Genomic DNA, 16,963 nt, shown 5'->3' on the forward strand with positions numbered 1-16,963 from the left:
CTGAATCAATGATCAGGTCACAGTTTTCATTTGTCATTTTAGTAATTTAGCAGGCGCTCTTATCCTACACATTTTGCCATGGGGCAGAGAGAATGTTTTAAAACTAGTTTCCTGCAATTCTACACATTTTGTCATGGGTCTGAGAGAAAAATTTATCCAGAATGCTCTTATCCAGAGCTACCATTTCTGTAGTCCTACACAGTAGTTCTATCTGTGGTATTGTTGCAGTCTGGCATTACTGAGGGCATTGTGTTGTCCGATCCTGTTGTGTTGTCCGATCCTATTGTGTTGCCAGATCCCCTTAGCTTGGAGGAGGTGTGTGAGGCGACTTCCTGGAACAGCCTGACCATGCGGGACTCCTGGAGACTGCCCTGGAAGTTCCTCGCAGCGAAGGTATAGAACACAGGGTTCACAGAGCTACTAATGAAGGCCAGCGCTCCAGAGATAAACACTACTGCACTCTGGACCACTGAAACAGGCACAGCATCATCTGGATCCTCTGTCAGAATGCTGACTAGGCTTACAGTGTTGAGGACATGGTGAGGAAGCCAGCAGAGAATGAAGGCTACCGCCACACTACTGATGAGAACTGTCGACTTCTGTTTGCTGCTGCCGAAATGCATTGTCTTCAGGTGTGTTGCTACTAGACAGTAACAGACAGCCAGGGTGGAGAAGGGGACCACAAAGCCCACCAAGGTCTCCAGGCATAAGAACACCACCTCTTGGGCCACTGAGCTGTACTCAGTGAAAAGACACTGCTCAGTCCCATCGATCTCATCGATAGAGCGGGTCAGAATGGATGGGATCCCTAAAAGGAAAGCCAGAGCCCAGATAGCCACCAGAGCCTTGTCCATAATGGCCTTGGTCTTCCAGCGCAACATCTTGAACGGGTACCGGATGACAAGGAAGCGCTCAACGCTCATGAGGGTGATGAGGTAGACGCTGCTGTACATGCAGGTATTGATGACGTACACCATGGCCTTACAGGAGGCCTTCCCGAACACCCAGGAGCGGGCCAGGGAGTAGATCCACAGCGGCAGGGTGATGAGCACCAGCAGGTCTGCAGCAGCCAGGTTGAGGATGAGCACCACGGTGTGGGAGCGCTGCTGGACGTGCCTCAGGATGGTCCAGATCACCAGCAGGTTCCCCGGGACCCCCACCAGGAACGACAGGCCCAGGATCACACAGACTACTGATCGCCCTATGGTTGACATTTCATTCAACAATGCATCATCATTGTCTGAGATGGAGGAGCTCGAGCTGTTCATTTTGCACTGCAGTCAACTGCTGTTTCCTAAGAAATAATGATGTTGTTTGGGGAGTAGTTCCTTATATCACCCTTGGCCTCGTAAGCAGTAATGGTCACTTTACTTCTGTAATAGTACAAACAAGGGTTTCTGTCTGAGTGTAACAGGAAAGTAATGTGGTTAGCTAGATGTGACAAAGTAAAATGTACAGGATGTTAAATATTTTTTCACAGTTTTTATGTATTATTTTTGTATTTATTTTTTACAGTAGATGATGTACGCCTTCCCCATTACAGTTTACACAATAATTGTTTTTAGTGCATGAATGCATTGTGTTGGGTGCATTTTACATTGACCCCCTTCACCCCCACTTTTTTTGCACTGACTCTCTTGCACTGGCTCTATGCACACTCAATAGACTCTACCCACATATAATACGCTGACACTCCAACACACACACACACACACACACACACACACTACATACACTCACACACACAAAACCCACACACTTGCATATTGATGCCACACACTCACACATAGACACACTTTCACACTTTTTCACTCTCTTCACAAGCGCTGCTGCTACTCCGTTTATTATCTATCCTGATTGCCTATTCACTTTTACCCCTACCAACATGTACATATTACCTCAACAACCTTGTACCCCTGCACATTGACTCGGTACCGGTACTCCTTGTATATACTGTAGCCTTGTTATTGTTATTTTATTGTGTTACAATTGTTCCTTTTTTATTTAGCAATTTTTTTTCTTACTTTTTAACTCTGCGTTGTTAGGAAAGGGCTTGCAAGTAAGCATTTCACAGTAAAGTCTACACCTGTTGTATTCGGCGCATGTGACAAAAACATTTTATTTGACATAGAGTTGACTATTTTTATTGTTATAATTGATTACTGTACTGCATTGTTAAGGAAGCTAGCGCATAAGCATTTCACTGCACCTTTTATACCTGCTGTAAACAGTGTTTGTCATGAATTAATTACATTTTTGATTACATTTTTCGGTTGAGTAGGTTACGCTCTAAATGTAATCTGTTACAAAATTGTTATCAGTAATGTAACAAGGATTAAACAAACTCAGTAACATAATCTGATTACTTTCACAGTTACTAGTTACCTGTCCAAAATTGTAATCAGTAACATTACTTTTGGATGACTTTTCCCTTAAAATGCATTAGCATAAAGATAAGGTGGAACAAACTTAAACTTGCACCTTTTTTCAATGTTGAATTGAAAGTCATTGAGAAAACAGAAAGATATCATAATTTATTTTTTGCAAACATTCTTTCTGAATTAAAATGTAATCCAAGAAGTAATCATCTCCTTTTTCAAAAGTATCTGTAATCTTATTGCAATATTTTTTTGCTGGTAAAGTAAGTGATTACAGGTAATTGTTTTTAATAATTAGATTACATGTAATTGATTACGTGTAATCAGTTACTCCTCAACCCTGATTTTACTGGACAACATTGCACTTGACACACTTTTATTTTGAAAGTTGTTGTGATGACGCTCGGAATTTCATGACCTGGGTCTCTTGCATAGATTGTATATCTCCAGCCAGAGAGAAATAAACAAGATGTCGTCAACATATGCCGCGTTCATACACTAGACGGGACAAGGAAACGTCCTAACTGGTTGTAGTTGTACACGTGCCGTGGTCAACGAATTAGCAAGTCGGAAATTTCCGAGTTTTCTAGTTCCGACCAGTATGTGAACGCAGCATTAACCACGGATCGGGGAATTTCAACGTAGTCTACTGTCAACCTCTACAAGAGGATATTGGATGTTGGACATTAAGTTAGCTAGTTAATGTCAAATTGATCAATTTGTAAGTTGAGTGAAATGTCTTTGCTCAAATATTAACCAGACTGGTTTGGTTTATTTCATAATCTCCAGCTAGCTAACTAGCTAGTTGCTAATGCTAGCTAGTTAGCAACCTCTCTGCCGAGGACGGAAACGTCAAATAGATTCTGGAACAGGTAGCTAGCTAAATTAGTTAGTTAACTAACTAGCTAGAGAGTTTGGACTTTTTAACTAGACAGTCAGCAAGCTAAAGTGCTAATTTATAAGCAATGTCAGGTCCTCTATTTGAGTTTGTTTTATTTGATATATATAACATTGGGTAGCTAGCTAGCTGTCTAAACTTGTAGCGAACAGCTAGCTTCCATGCTAACATTAGCCTAGCACGCACTAGCGAGCTGGACCAAAATGGGCGTTGTTTTGGTAGCGGTAGGTAGGTAGTTAGTTAGCTAGCTAATAACAATATGAACTTAGCCAGCAAGTTTAGCTGCTCAGCTAGCCCTCCACAACTGTCTCTGACCAGTGAAACAACACTATAAACTAGAACTAGACAGAGAGGGCTTTTTGCTCAGGCTTACTACCGTTACACTAGCTAGCTAGTTCCATTCATTACCATTACCTACAGTAGCCTAACTGATTTGTTTTCTGTCCCTGCAGGTTGTTGACAGAGCAAAGGTGTGGTGGAAATCAGTGTCAAGCCTATTAGGCCTAACTTCACAAGTATTGTGTGTGAGAGACCTCCAACATTAACATTCCAATGCCTCTGCTATTCCTGGAGAGGTTTCCCTGGCCAAGTCTGCAGACCTACACAGCGCTGAGTGTGGCTCTGCTGGCTGGAAGCATCTTCAGCGCTTACACTACTGTGACAGAACAGGGGTTCGGGGTTCCAGACATGGACGAGCCTCCCCCACCTGCCCCCTTAGAAGGAGATAATAGAGGCGGCCAAGGCCTAGAACATGTGACTAGTGATGATGTTGTGGGTGCAGATACAGAATTGGCAACCACTGTTATGTGGTACCTGGTCACTGACAGTCTCTTTGTATGGGTAAGTCTTATTCAAGATAGGCTCAACTCAGCCAAGCAGACAATATTGTTGTTACGTTACTTAGTTGTTACTTGGTTGCTAAGTGGTCTACTCTTCTCTACTCCTCAGGTGTTGGTGAATACAGCTTGCTGTTCTCTGATGTTAATTGCTAAGATGATCCAGTGCATGGTTTTTGGGCCCCTCAGAGTCAGTGAGAAGCAGGTGAGTCTTGGAGTTGTGGTGGTAACCTAATAACTGGTATTTGATAAGCCTTGTGTGTGCTCACATGTCAACGTGGTACTTGCATGTTTTCTCAAGCGTCTGCTTTTTGGCATGTCGCCTTATTGAAGGTTAGGCATCTGACTGTGTGTCTATAAACTATAGTACAAATGTCCTCCACAAATAGTCTGGAAAACAAGATCTTAGCATTGAAATCCACACTGGTGGTTTGAGTCTATTAGTGTACTCTGACCACTCCATCCATGTTCTAATGTCTTGACCTCTCCTCTCTCCACCCCTCTCCCTTACCATCTCCTCTCTACTCCACTCCCCTCAGCACCTGAAGGACAAGTTCTGGAACTTCATCTTTTATAAGTTCATCTTTATCTTCGGGGTGCTGAACGTTCAGACGGTGGAGGAGGTGGTCATGTGGTGTCTGTGGTTCTCTGCCCTGGTCTTCCTCCACCTCATGGTCCAGCTGTGCAAGGACCGCTTTGAATACGTACGTCTCATCAACCTCTAACAGTACATTTTAGTCACTTAGTAGACGCACTTATCCAGAGCGACTTACATTAGTGCATTCATCTTAAGATAGCTAGGAGAGACAACAACGTATCACAATCGTAGCAAGTACATTTTCCCTCAACAAACCTCTATTTCTGTTGATAATAATAGTACATTTTATGGTAACACTTTACTGTAGGTGTCCTTATGAATGCATTCATAAAGCCTTTATAACAGCTATATAACACATCATTTGTCATAAGTAGTTTTAAATAGTTATGAGTAACGACATGATATGTTATAAAAGTAGTTATAATGGGTAACAACTGCTATTACACAGTCTGCATGACAACTTATTACAGTACTGAATAAAAAACTGAAATACACTGAAATGATAAAATGTAGATGGGCCCACCCACTGTACTATAGGGAGAGTGACCTTGTTGACTTGTTTACACTGTAAACATATATACCTCTGTTAGATGTCAGTGATATGAAGCTGTTGGCTATACATTCAGTCACAGTGACTGCCATAGACCGGGTCTCTTTCAGGTCCAGACCAGACCTATTAATAAGCTAGTTCTTGCTGTATGTATGTAGGCCAGGGTCTTAGGTTTAGCTAATGTTTCAGTCACTTCATAGACTCAAACTACAGAGTGGGGGACTACAGATGAAAATGAGCTGTCTGGCTAAATCTGGTGTAATGGGATGTTGTACATGGTCCCTGACAAATAAATGTAATAATACAAAAAAAAGTATTAACATTTAGGCCTATTAGATAGTGTGCTGTAGCTATATGAGAGGAAAACAGAACATCACACCACATTGCATTGTGAAGAATGACACCTCTCTGTCTGCAATCAATGGTTGTTAGGTTTTCCCCTTATCATATCAACTGACATAATACCTGTTGGAATGCTGTACTTTGTTGCTAAAAGTTGGATCAGAGCCTGTTAGCTTTTCATTGCATAACAAGCCTGGATGTGCGTCACTGTACCTGTGTCAGTATTCTTGTGTGTCACTAGACTGGTTTTTTGAGCATGTGTTAGTAGGACAGTATGGGGCTGCAGTGACACTGCCCAGATAAAGCTTACCTCTTGACCAAAAAACATGCTCAACTGGAAAGTCTATTGAAAGAGTAGCCATGAAGTCTGCAACCTCCCCTAAATTGTCATTGTGTGTGTTGGTCGCTCTTTGTGTGAAAGTACAAGTTATATGTAGGTGTGCATGTCCGTCTACATCTGTGTGTGTTTGTCTTAGTAATCTCTCTTTCTGTACAGTAGGTTAATGTGTACCTGTTCCCCCCCTGCAGCTGTCCTTCTCCCCCACTACTTCTATGAACAGCCATGTACGTGTCCTGGGTCTACTGGTATCCCTGCTGCTGGGCTGCTGTGGTCTGGCTGTGGTCTGTGGCCTGCTGGGCGCTACCCATGGCATGCACACCCTCTCCTTCATGGCTGCTGAGGTGAGGACCAAGCCCTAAAGAGCTCGCCAGCTTGTAGTTCTAAAAAACGTAAATGAGTAACCTCTGGTTCGTTCGGCCGTTCCTATGGGGAAAGAATCGGGTTTTGGAATAGAAAAAAAAAAAGGCAAAAAATAACACAGACTTAGGAGATGTTATACGTTTTGTTCTATGAGACAGTATCAGTCCGTTAACATGACCTTTATGAATTATGAAGCCTTTATGTTCTTTTCTGATGACAAATGCTTAAAAATTCACAAAAAGGGAAGTTAGCTGATGAAGATTATCTCATAGAACAAAACGTATAAGATCTCCATACCTGTGTTTACCACAGACCTTATTTCTGGCGTTGATCCAAAAACCCTACAAAAACTCAATTCATTTCCCAATAGGCTTTGTCCAATGAACCATGGCGGAGTTAGTGCCTACAAAAAGACCCCATTACTATTGCTCTATATTGGGCGGAAGGTATTTCTATAGGCACACCCATTGGTGTAGACTAGAGCAGGACTGGCTAAACCTCCTGGGGAGTTGGGACTACCATCCTGCAGGAGTTTGTTCCAGCTGTTGTTTTATTGTAAGTTACAGTAACAAGGCGGTTTACTCAGTCACAAATTAGTAATACATAATTGTCATCAGTTCCTTTCTTGTGGGAAACAGTTCTAAAATCAAGGTATTGTATAAAATACTTATGTATAATTCATATCTCTTTCTCTTGTCTTTCAGTGTCTGCTGGTCACTGTGCGGACTGGACATGTCATCATGAGGTAAGGTCCTTTCTTTCAGAATGCAGACCCTCTTGCACACCACCACAGCAACACAGATGACATAGCAGATCTAGAATGAACCAGTTCTATTATTAGCGTGCTGTTAGATGTGTTACCATGAGCACCCGTTGAAAGACTGCTTTGTACTACAGAGGGTGATCAGGATGACTTACAGGCAGCTGTATTTATTGGAGTGGTTCATTAATTAGTTAGGTTAAACCCTGTAAACAGTAGCCAGGTGTATGAGTTGTTGCTTTGCTTTGTGTTGTGTGGATACCCATAGCATTAAGTGCCTATCAGAGTCCAAAACTTGTACGCGTATGCATAGCAGTGTACTTTTCGAATTCTCAACGCAGCTCAATCAATTTCTCCAACTGTCAACACATTGAAATGAATAGAAGGACGTGTGCGCAGAGCTGCGTTGGTTGGGAATTTTGGGGAGGTGCACGTTCGGGCTGGCCCAGTGAGAGTTAAGCTAAGTGATGATCTACAACGACTGATTAGCGCAAGCAAAAATAAGTTAGTCTGGCCTTAATGGCTATATACTCTTATCTCCATCTGGCACAGTCAGAAGAGGACTGGCCACCCCTCAGAGCCTGGTTCCTCTCAAGGTTTCTTCCTAGGTTCCTGCCTTTCTAGGGAGTTTTTCCAAGCCACTGTGCTTCTATATCGGCATTGATTGCTCTTTGGGGTTTTAGGCTGGGTTTCTGTATTAGCACTTAGTGACAACTGCTGATGTAAAAAGGGCTTTATAAATACATTTGATTTGTAGTGTGTACAATTCAAAAGCATAAGTGCAAAAATGTCAAAATAAAAAGGCATTATTGTGACTTGGGCAGGTTTCTGACTGTCTGTTTCTCTGCAGGTACACCATCCACCTGTGGGATCTGAAGCACCCAGGCACCTGGGAGAGTAAGGGCTCCTACGTCTACTACACTGACTTCATCATGGAGCTGTCTATGTTGTCCCTGGACCTTATGCACCACATCCACATGCTGGTGAGTAACAGAGCTGGGAGCACTACGGGCTGGTGTTAGTAAGGGAACTAACTGCACTACCGAGAGGCCCACAAGATGGCTGACTGAACTAGCCTGAATTTAAAACAAGGGCTCTATCTCAATTTGTCTTTCTGCGATTCCTTGCATTCCATCTCCTCTACTCCTCAACTATATTGGAGGAGAAGGTCCATGGTCTCTCCTCTCAGATGATGAGAGTAATCAAGGAAAGATTAATTGAGATAGAGCCACAGTATTCAGTTAGATGAGTTGAGTATGATCTTAGAGCTGTGTTTAACATTGGACACCCCTGTCTCCCCTCAGCTCTTTAGTAATATCTTAGAGCTGTGTTTAACATTGGACTCCCCTGTCTCCCCTCAGCTCTTTAGTAATATCTTAGAGCTGTGTTTAACGTTGGACTCCCCTGTCTCCCCTCAGCTCTTTAGTAATATCTTAGAGCTGTGTTTAACGTTGGACTCCCCTGTCTCCCCTCAGCTCTTTAGTAATATCTTAGAGCTGTGTTTAACGTTGGACTCCCCTGTCTCCCCTCAGCTCTTTAGTAATATCTTAGAGCTGTGTTTAACGTTGGACTCCCCTGTCTCCCCTCAGCTCTTTAGTAATATCTTAGAGCTGTGTTTAACGTTGGACTCCCCTGTCTCCCCTCAGCTCTTTAGTAATATCTTAGAGCTGTGTTTAACGTTGGACTCCCCTGTCTCCCCTCAGCTCTTTGGTAATATCTTAGAGCTGTGTTTAACGTTTGACTCCCCTGTCTCCCCTCAGCTCTTTAGTAATATCTTAGAGCTGTGTTTAACGTTGGACTCCCCTGTCTCCCCTCAGCTCTTTGGTAATATCTTAGAGCTGTGTTTAACATTTGACTCCCCTGTCTCCCCTCAGCTCTTTAGTAATATCTTAGAGCTGTTTTAATGTTTGACTCCCCTGTCTCCCCTCAGCTCTTTAGTAATATCTTAGAGCTGTGTTTAACGTTGGACTCCCCTGTCTCCCCTCAGCTCTTTAGTAATATCTTAGAGCTGTTTTAACGTTTGACTCCCCTGTCTCCCCTCAGCTCTTTAGTAATATCTTAGAGCTGTGTTTAACGTTGGACTCCCCTGTCTCCCCTCAGCTCTTTAGTAATATCTTAGAGCTGTTTTAACGTTTGACTCCCCTGTCTCCCCTCAGCTCTTTGGTAATATCTTAGAGCTGTGTTTAACGTTGGACTCCCCTGTCTCCCCTCAGCTCTTTAGTAATATCTTAGAGCTGTGTTTAACGTTGGACTCCCCTGTCTCCCCTCAGCTCTTTGGTAATATCTGGCTGTCCATGGCCAGTCTGGTGATCTTCATGCAGCTGAGGTATCTGTTCCATGAGGTGCAGCGCCGCGTCCGACGCCACAAGAACTACCTCCGTGTCATCAACAACATGGAGGCCAGGTCTGTCTACTGATCAGCCCACTGACAGCTCTCACTGTCCTGTATATAATACAGCTCTTATTAGATGATGGGTGGTGTTCTTTCACGCTTAGCTGTGACTCTGTGTATGAAGCTGTTGTTGTTTGAATCTAGTCTCTCTGCTTTCATATGACGGGCTATCTAGCTATTAGCTATTTACAGTTGAAGTCGGAAGTTTACATACACTTAGGTTGGAGTCATTAAAACTCGTTTTTCAACCACTCCACACATTTCTTGTTAACAAACTATAGTTTTGGGCAAGTCGGTTAGGACATCTACTTTGTGCATGACACAAGGCATTTTTCCAACAATTGTTTACAGACAGATTATTTCACTTATAATTCACTGTAGCACAATTCCAGTGGGTCAGAAGTTTACATACACTAAGTTGACTGTGCCTTTAAACAGCTTGGAAAATTCCAGAAAATGATGTCATGGCTAATTTACATCATTTGAGTCAATTGGAGGTGTACCTGTGGATGTATTTCAAGGCCTACCTTCAAACTCAGTGCCTCTTTTCTTGACATCATGGGAAAATCAAAAGAAATCAGCCAAAACTTCAGAAAAAGAATTGTAGACCTCCACAAGTCTGGTTCATCCTTGGGAGCAATTTCCAAACGCCTGAAGGTACCATGTTCATTTGTACAAACAATAGTACGCAAGTATAAACACCATGGGACCATGCAGCCATCATACCGCTCAGAAAGGAGACGCGTTCTGTCTCCTAGAGATGAACGTGCAAATCCACCCCAGAACAACAGCAAAGGACCTTGTGAAGATGCTGGAGGAAACTGGTACAAAAGTATCTATATCCACAGTAAAACGAGTCCTATATTGACATAACCTGAAAGGCCGCTCAGCAAGGAAGAAGCCACTGCTCCAAAACCGCCATAAAAAAGTCAGACTACAGTTTGCAACTGCACATGGGGACAAAGATCGTACTTTTTGGAGAAATGTCCTCTGGTCTGATGAAACAAAAATAGAACTGTTTGGCCATAATGACCATCGTTATGTTTGGAGGAAAAAGGGGGATGCTTGCAAGCCGAAGAACACCATCCCAACCGTGAAGCACAGGGGTGGCAGCATCATGCTGTGGGGTTGCTTTGCTGCAGGAGGTACTGGTGCACTTCACAAAATAGATGGCATCATGAGGAAGGAAAATTATGTGGATATATTGAAGCAACATCTCAAGACATCAGTCAGGAAGTTAAAGCTTGGTCGCAAATGGGTCTTCCAAATGGACAATGACCCCAAGCATACTTCCAAAGTTGTGGCAAAATGGCTTAAGGACAACAAAGTCAAGGTATTGTAGTGGCCATCACAAAGCCCTGACCTCAATTCTATAGAACATTTGTGGGCAGAACTGAAAAAGCGGGTGCGAGCAAGGAGGCCTACAAACCTGACTCAGTTACACCATCTCTGTCAGGAGAAATGGGCCAAAATTCACCCAACCTATTGTGGGAAGCTTGTGGAAGGCTACCCGAAAAGTTTGACCCAAGTTAAACAATTTAAAGGCAATGCTACCAAATACTAATTGAGTGTATGTAAACTTCTGACCCACTGGGAATGTGATGAAAGAAATAAAAGCTGAAATAAATAATTCTCTCTACTATTATTCTGACATTTCACATTCTAAGACAGGGAATTTTTACTAGGATTAAATGTCAGGAATTGTGAAAACTGATTTTAAATGTATTTGGCTAAGGTGTATGTAAACTTCCGACTTCAACTGTAGCTATTCATGAGACTAGTAAAGAGGTTGATCTAGATTTCTTATGCTCTGTACCTCTCAGGTTTGCAGTGGCCACAGCAGAGGAGCTGGTAGCCAACAACGATGACTGTGCCATCTGCTGGGACACCATGCAGACAGCACGCAAACTGCCCTGCGGACACCTCTTCCACAAGTAAGAGACTGACCCAGCCAACTATGGCACCTCTAAAAACCCAGGAGTCATTATTTCCTCACACTTGATTGAATGTGGCATTATGTGGGTGATGTTTTGAATGACACTAAGCGACTGCTTGAGTTTCTCTGGGCTCATAATATGTACATTAACATTCCTGTTTGTTCTATTCCTCAGTTCCTGCCTGCGGTCGTGGCTGGAGCAGGACACGTCGTGTCCAACATGCAGGATGTCCCTGAACATCAGTGGTGATGGGGGCCCGGCCAGGGGCCAGCAGCAGGGGGCTGGCCTCCCACTGGAGAACAACCTGGGCCCCGGAGGCCCCGCTGCAGACGCCAGACCACACCTCAACCAGCACAATCACTTCTTCCACTTTGATGGTAAGGCCCATACAGACTTGTTTTTACAACACAGGTGCTCCCACTGAATGGACTACTCTATTGAGTATGGTTGATGATGATGATGAAGTGTATATGAGTTCTGGCATACAACTTGCTGATAGTCACATAGACAGACATCACAATATTAGAAACATTACATGTAGTGCACATTTCAGGTAGAGATAATTGTGGTGATGTCTCCTCCCAGGCTCCCGCATCGCCAGCTGGCTGCCTAGTTTCTCAGTAGAGGTGATGCACACCACTAACATCCTGGCTATCGCTCAGCAGGCCAACAACTCTCAGCTCAACACCATGGTGAGTCACAGCCTTACTCTAATCCCCTCCCGAGACACCAGGGGATTCTCCTTTCAGCATGCTTTTTAGTCCTGGACTAGGTTTAATGTGTCCGCCAAAACAGTTTCCAGGGGGTCTCGCAGGCATCATCTGAGCTTTGAATATTGTTTTTACACCTGCCCTTCATCAACAGCTTTGTTTTCAATGTATTAATTGCAGCAATATGACTTCTATAGAATGTAGGTGGCTGCTGGGTAACGTAGTGTTCTACTCCCCACAGGCCCATCAGATCCAGGAGATGTTTCCTCAAGTTCCCTACCACTTGGTGCTGCAGGACCTGCAGTTGACCCGCTCTGTAGAGGTCACCACCGACAACATCCTGGAGGGACGCATCGTGGTGCCCTTCCCTGCTCTGGTAGGTCCTCCAGTTCAGTTCATTGGGTATTTTGGCCATGGTGGTCCACATAGAGATCCCAGAAGGCCTACACTTTCTCCTTGTGTGTGATTGTACTGCCTCATTCTTAAGGTTAGGTAGAAAAATAGAGGGCATGAGTTCAGGTTCTGGTCAAATGTGATTAAAGATGTCTCTGACTTGCCTCTCCCCCTCGAGGCGGCTGAGCGTTCCCCCCTGCAGGTGAACCCAGGCCCAGAGGAGGGGGCAGGAGCCAGTGGGGGGGTGGAGACGGCCCCCAGCGAGCTGAACAACCTGGAGGTCAGAGGGAGCCGCTTCTCCAAGTCTGCAGAGGAGAGACAAAAGATGTTGCTGCAGAGGAAGGATGAGCTGCTACAACAGGCACGCAGGTACTGTACTGTCACCACTGGCAATACTAGACCAGTCTGTCAAATGACATGGGTGTATTCAGTGAGGGGAAACCTTCACAGCTTTGCAGATAGAAATATAGCTAACCCTATTCAACTTGGCAGATAATCATATCTTTCTACACAATCCATTTTCTATCTGAATGTTTTGCAACATGACCGGGCATCCTGACCAGGCCTCAGCTGACAATCTTTTCAAAATAAGAGTCTTATTAGATAAGAGCAAACACTTGTTGCTATCTTGGTGGTTGTTTTCTTGTCTGTTAGGTCAGGGTTCAGTCTCTGGCCCTGTAACTGAGTAACTACAGTAGCAGAATATATCTATTGTAACTAAATGACTGTGAGATCACGGTCATGTTCATAATGACACATCATAGCAAAAGTTTAGCAAAATGAATGTTTCTTATTAGACTGGTTCTGACAGTTTCTCCCTGCTACACTCTGTTTCTGAGCATTTTCTTCCGTTTCGTGTCTACTGAACACAACCCATATCAATTCATTTCCCCACAGGAGATACTTGAGAAAGAGCCCAGAGGATGAGGAGGACCTGCCCACTCTGGAGGAAGACGCCCCTGTCTCAGACCTGACCATGTTGAGACGCAGGACCATGGCAGCAGCTGCAGAGAGACGCATGCAGAGCCAACCAGACCCTGCTCCCTGAGTCTATACTGGACTGTAAACTCCCACCTGGACAGTCTCGCCTCAAACCCACATCTAATACCCTTGGAGTGTCCACCAAACTCCCCACGTCCCACCTAAGAGGCACAGCCACCTCCACCGAAAGAGCTAGTACCCCTCTCTACGTTATATGATCAATGGAATTACCCAAATAAAAACATGACATTACAAAGTGTTACAAGAAGCATGGGCTTTGGCTGCACATGGCACAGGGGCTCTGCTCTTTTAGGCTGCCTTAGTGAGATATGAGAGCTGTTGGGCCTTGGGAATGGTACCAGCCTCCTCTGAACTTACACCAGAGGCTTAATTGGACATAGATCAGCAGTGTTTTAAAGGAGTGGTGGGTGTCTGTCTGTCTGTCAAGAGTTTCTGAAGTGCACCGTAGAACGCCACCTCGCACACCTGTCATCACATAGCCGTAGCCCCAGCTTCATTAGACTTACCTGTCATTCTCTTTACTGGCCATGATGGGGAAGGAAAGAACATGGTCTCAGAGGATGCAGCTGAGGTTAGTTAGGGTTTGTTAAGGTGCTATCGCTACATACAGCTCATAGTATAATGAAGTAGTTAATATTTGTGTTGTAATGGGCTGAGATTGCTATTAAGATCATGGGTTGGGTTTAGAACCTACTGATGTGTTGTTTTATAACAATGGAGTGAAAACTGTGAATTAAGAGGAGGTTTAATGGATTCAAATATTGTGAAGCTTTTTTATTTTCTTTTAATCTTGCCTTTCAGTAAGAGAATGTCACTTTAGTATTGCAGCCTCTTCGAAATATGAATGTACTTTATCCACATAATGCTGCAGAGAGAGAGAGAGGAGAAGAGTTTAACTTCTGGCCGTTGTGGAGACTTGGTTGTTAATAATGTGTTAAATGTTACATATCCACCCAAGAAAGAGCACTATCTGGATAGGAAGACGGAATAGTTTTGTGTTCCAGGATCCAGACAGACAGTTAAACTCTCACCAGTACTGAGTTATAGAAGAGAGCTGACCTCTAGGTCAACCAGGGGTTTCTATCTGCAGTCTGTATACCTCTAAAACTTCCCAAAACATACCTACACTGTATTAAACATCCATTGATAGAGGTACAGAGGAGTTGGGACGACGGTTGAGGTTTGAATACTGATGAACTAATCTGATCCAGATTCAGGAGTTGGTTGTTCACTCACTCACACTCCATTCCTACACTCCATGTACTGGTAGGTTCATTCTTGCAGATGATATGTAGGCCTACGTGTTGGATTCTTGCAGACGATATGTAGGCCTAAGTGTTGGATGTCTGATAAAACTAAAGGCTTTTGAAAGTTGATTGGTAGTGAATCACAATGGAGTGCTTTAGTTTGTACTTTTATCCCAAAGAACATTGATCCCATGAACTTCCACATGTCTTTCTTTGAGATGTGCATCTTTTTTTGCGTTTGGTTGATGCAAAAGATTTCTCTCTTTCAGCTTGTTTCATCTGTGGGATTGTAAGAAGTTTCTACTAACTATATTTGTGTTTCAGAGATGCACCTTTTGTCAAAAACGAAATACACTAGTCCGTTTTCATTGATTCAAGCTATTGATCAACTCATATTTTCATATCCATGTCATATTTTTATATTCATAAGGGGTTATTTTTGTAACCATTATGTATTTGACCTAATCAAAAACATTAATTAATATTTTGGACTGAGCTTTCCTCATATTTTGTGCCTAAATCAAGAATAGTTCTATGGATTGATTGTGTACATAATGTAGTTTTTGTAAGAACTGCTCTAGTAACATGAAAACATTATAAATAATAAACAGAGCTTCTCTACAGCCTTTTAACAAACTCTAGCTTTTCTTTGCCTCAATAAAATAAACATATTGTAGTGCAGTATAATGGTATAGGCTATAGACCAGTGGTTCCATACCTTTTCTGGGTACTGTACCGCCAACTGAATTTTGTTCTGCCCCGAGTACTGCTGAAATACCCCCCTCATGTGCATTTTAATGAGTCTTCTCAAGTACCCCCTGTGGATAGGCCAAGTACCCCTAGGGGTCCTAATACCCCAGATTGGGAACCACTGCTATAGACAATGAGTAATCTCTCTCTAGACAGATGGGTTGCCTCCCACAATGTTACCACTGAGGGAGTTCGATTAAGCTGAACCGCAGTGCACCGGGCTATGCAGTGAGGGAAGAGCACCCTTCTCAAATCGAACAGTAATCTGCGTCGCTCGGTCATGTTGTCAACAAGGCAGCATGATGCAGGCCTCCTGTAGCTCAGTTGGTAGAGCATGGTGTTTGCAACGCCAGGGTTGTGGGTTTGATTCCCACGGGGGGCCAGTATGGAAAATGTATGCACTCACTAACTAAGTCGCTCTGGATAAAAGCGTCTGCTAAATTACTAAAATGTCAAATGTAATGCATCGTTCAGAAACATACATCTCTTTTCCCAAATTGTTTTGCATTTTCAAACTTTTTTCATTGGGAATGCAGATAAAGCGTTTTTATCAAAGCAGTCACTTTTGCATGTGAAAACACAGAATCCTACTATTTACTCCACATGCTTAACCTACGCCACTTTTGTTTTGAGCCGACTCCACCGTCGGCCAAAACAGGGCACCTGGCTCACGCCCCTGGAGGCAGCCCGGTTACAAAACAAATGAAATCAACGCTAACCCGGTTCACCCGGGGCAGTCCCGGGGCATTAATCGAATACCCTCAATGTTCCAGCATACACACATAGGTCTGGGATTTCTGAGACTAGGCTATGAGTACAATACTTAAAGGGGCAATCCTTAGTTGAAACAATAACAATGCGGTCGCCCCGCCTCTGTTCTGGTAAAAAGCTCAAGGATGGGCCTAGATAAATGTAACCACTCTCAAATTCATAGACAGCTGTGGACTGACCTCCAATATATGAAAATTATAGTTTTAAGCATGTTTTGAGGCTATGCAGTGTTTATTTACATTTACAATGTTTACAAACATTGGAGTAAAGCAAGCTTATATTTTGGGTTCTGATGGGGTATGACAGTTGAATTAAGCTCATGAGGCATAAATTATACATTATCTAAAAAAATCAATGGGTGTATATCACTCATTTATATATCCAAAAATTGATGTAGGGACTGCAGATTGTCCCTTTAAAGGTCCGGCTTCCTGGACACAGCTGGACTAAAAAACATGCCCAATGGGGAATTTCCATTTAAATCACTTTTATTTCCAGGTCTAGGTTTATTTAGGCTAATCTGTCTCTGGGAAACTGGCCCGTAGTGTTATTACTTAGATTGGACAGTAGATGGCAGTAATCCCATCTCAATGACCACACTGTGTAGTGTACACGATCTATTCTAAAGATCTATTCTATGCCGTACAGTCCAATGTATTTCAGTCCCACACGTAGCCTACATCTGGGCGGAGGGAGCTA

General features: G+C 43.3%; 2 protein-coding genes across 2 annotated transcripts; one reads left to right on the forward strand and one right to left on the reverse strand.

The window, feature by feature from the left end:
• Nucleotides 1-50: 50 nt before the first annotated feature.
• On the reverse strand, nucleotides 51-1,268 carry LOC311122657 (leukotriene B4 receptor 1-like; the record flags this gene model as incomplete). Its single annotated transcript, XM_084196995.1, has 1 exon — nucleotides 51-1,268. The coding sequence occupies one exon, from the start codon at nucleotides 1,266-1,268 to the stop codon at nucleotides 195-197; it is 1,074 nt and encodes a 357-aa protein (XP_084053121.1). The 3' UTR covers nucleotides 51-194.
• Nucleotides 1,269-2,966: 1,698 nt separating this feature from the next.
• Nucleotides 2,967-15,366, forward strand: LOC311122658 (E3 ubiquitin-protein ligase AMFR-like). The gene is made up of 14 exons (XM_084196996.1): nucleotides 2,967-3,099; nucleotides 3,729-4,116; nucleotides 4,225-4,317; nucleotides 4,652-4,816; nucleotides 6,131-6,283; nucleotides 7,007-7,047; nucleotides 7,913-8,045; nucleotides 9,333-9,466; nucleotides 11,278-11,388; nucleotides 11,566-11,768; nucleotides 11,977-12,083; nucleotides 12,343-12,477; nucleotides 12,673-12,863; nucleotides 13,392-15,366. Exons 2-14 carry the CDS (start codon nucleotides 3,829-3,831, stop codon nucleotides 13,540-13,542), a joined length of 1,905 nt encoding a protein of 634 aa, XP_084053122.1. The 5' UTR covers nucleotides 2,967-3,099; nucleotides 3,729-3,828; the 3' UTR covers nucleotides 13,543-15,366.
• Nucleotides 15,367-16,963: the final 1,597 nt, after the last annotated feature.

The sequence above is a fragment of the Coregonus lavaretus genome (genome assembly GCF_964263955.1).
Source record: "Coregonus lavaretus genome assembly, contig: HAP1_SCAFFOLD_4368, whole genome shotgun sequence".
NCBI classification, from domain to species: domain Eukaryota; kingdom Metazoa; phylum Chordata; class Actinopteri; order Salmoniformes; family Salmonidae; genus Coregonus; species Coregonus lavaretus.

Bases quoted from the DNA above. Each gene is read 5' to 3' on its own strand.
- LOC311122658 (XM_084196996.1), top strand. From the start codon at position 3,829: ATGCCTCTGCTATTCCTGGAGAGGTTTCCCTGGCCAAGTCTGCAGACC. The intron at 7,048-7,912 runs GTAAGGTCCTTT...GTTTCTCTGCAG, and splicing joins ACTGGACATGTCATCATGAG to GTACACCATCCACCTGTGGG. The intron at 11,769-11,976 runs GTAAGGCCCATA...GTCTCCTCCCAG, and splicing joins TCACTTCTTCCACTTTGATG to GCTCCCGCATCGCCAGCTGG.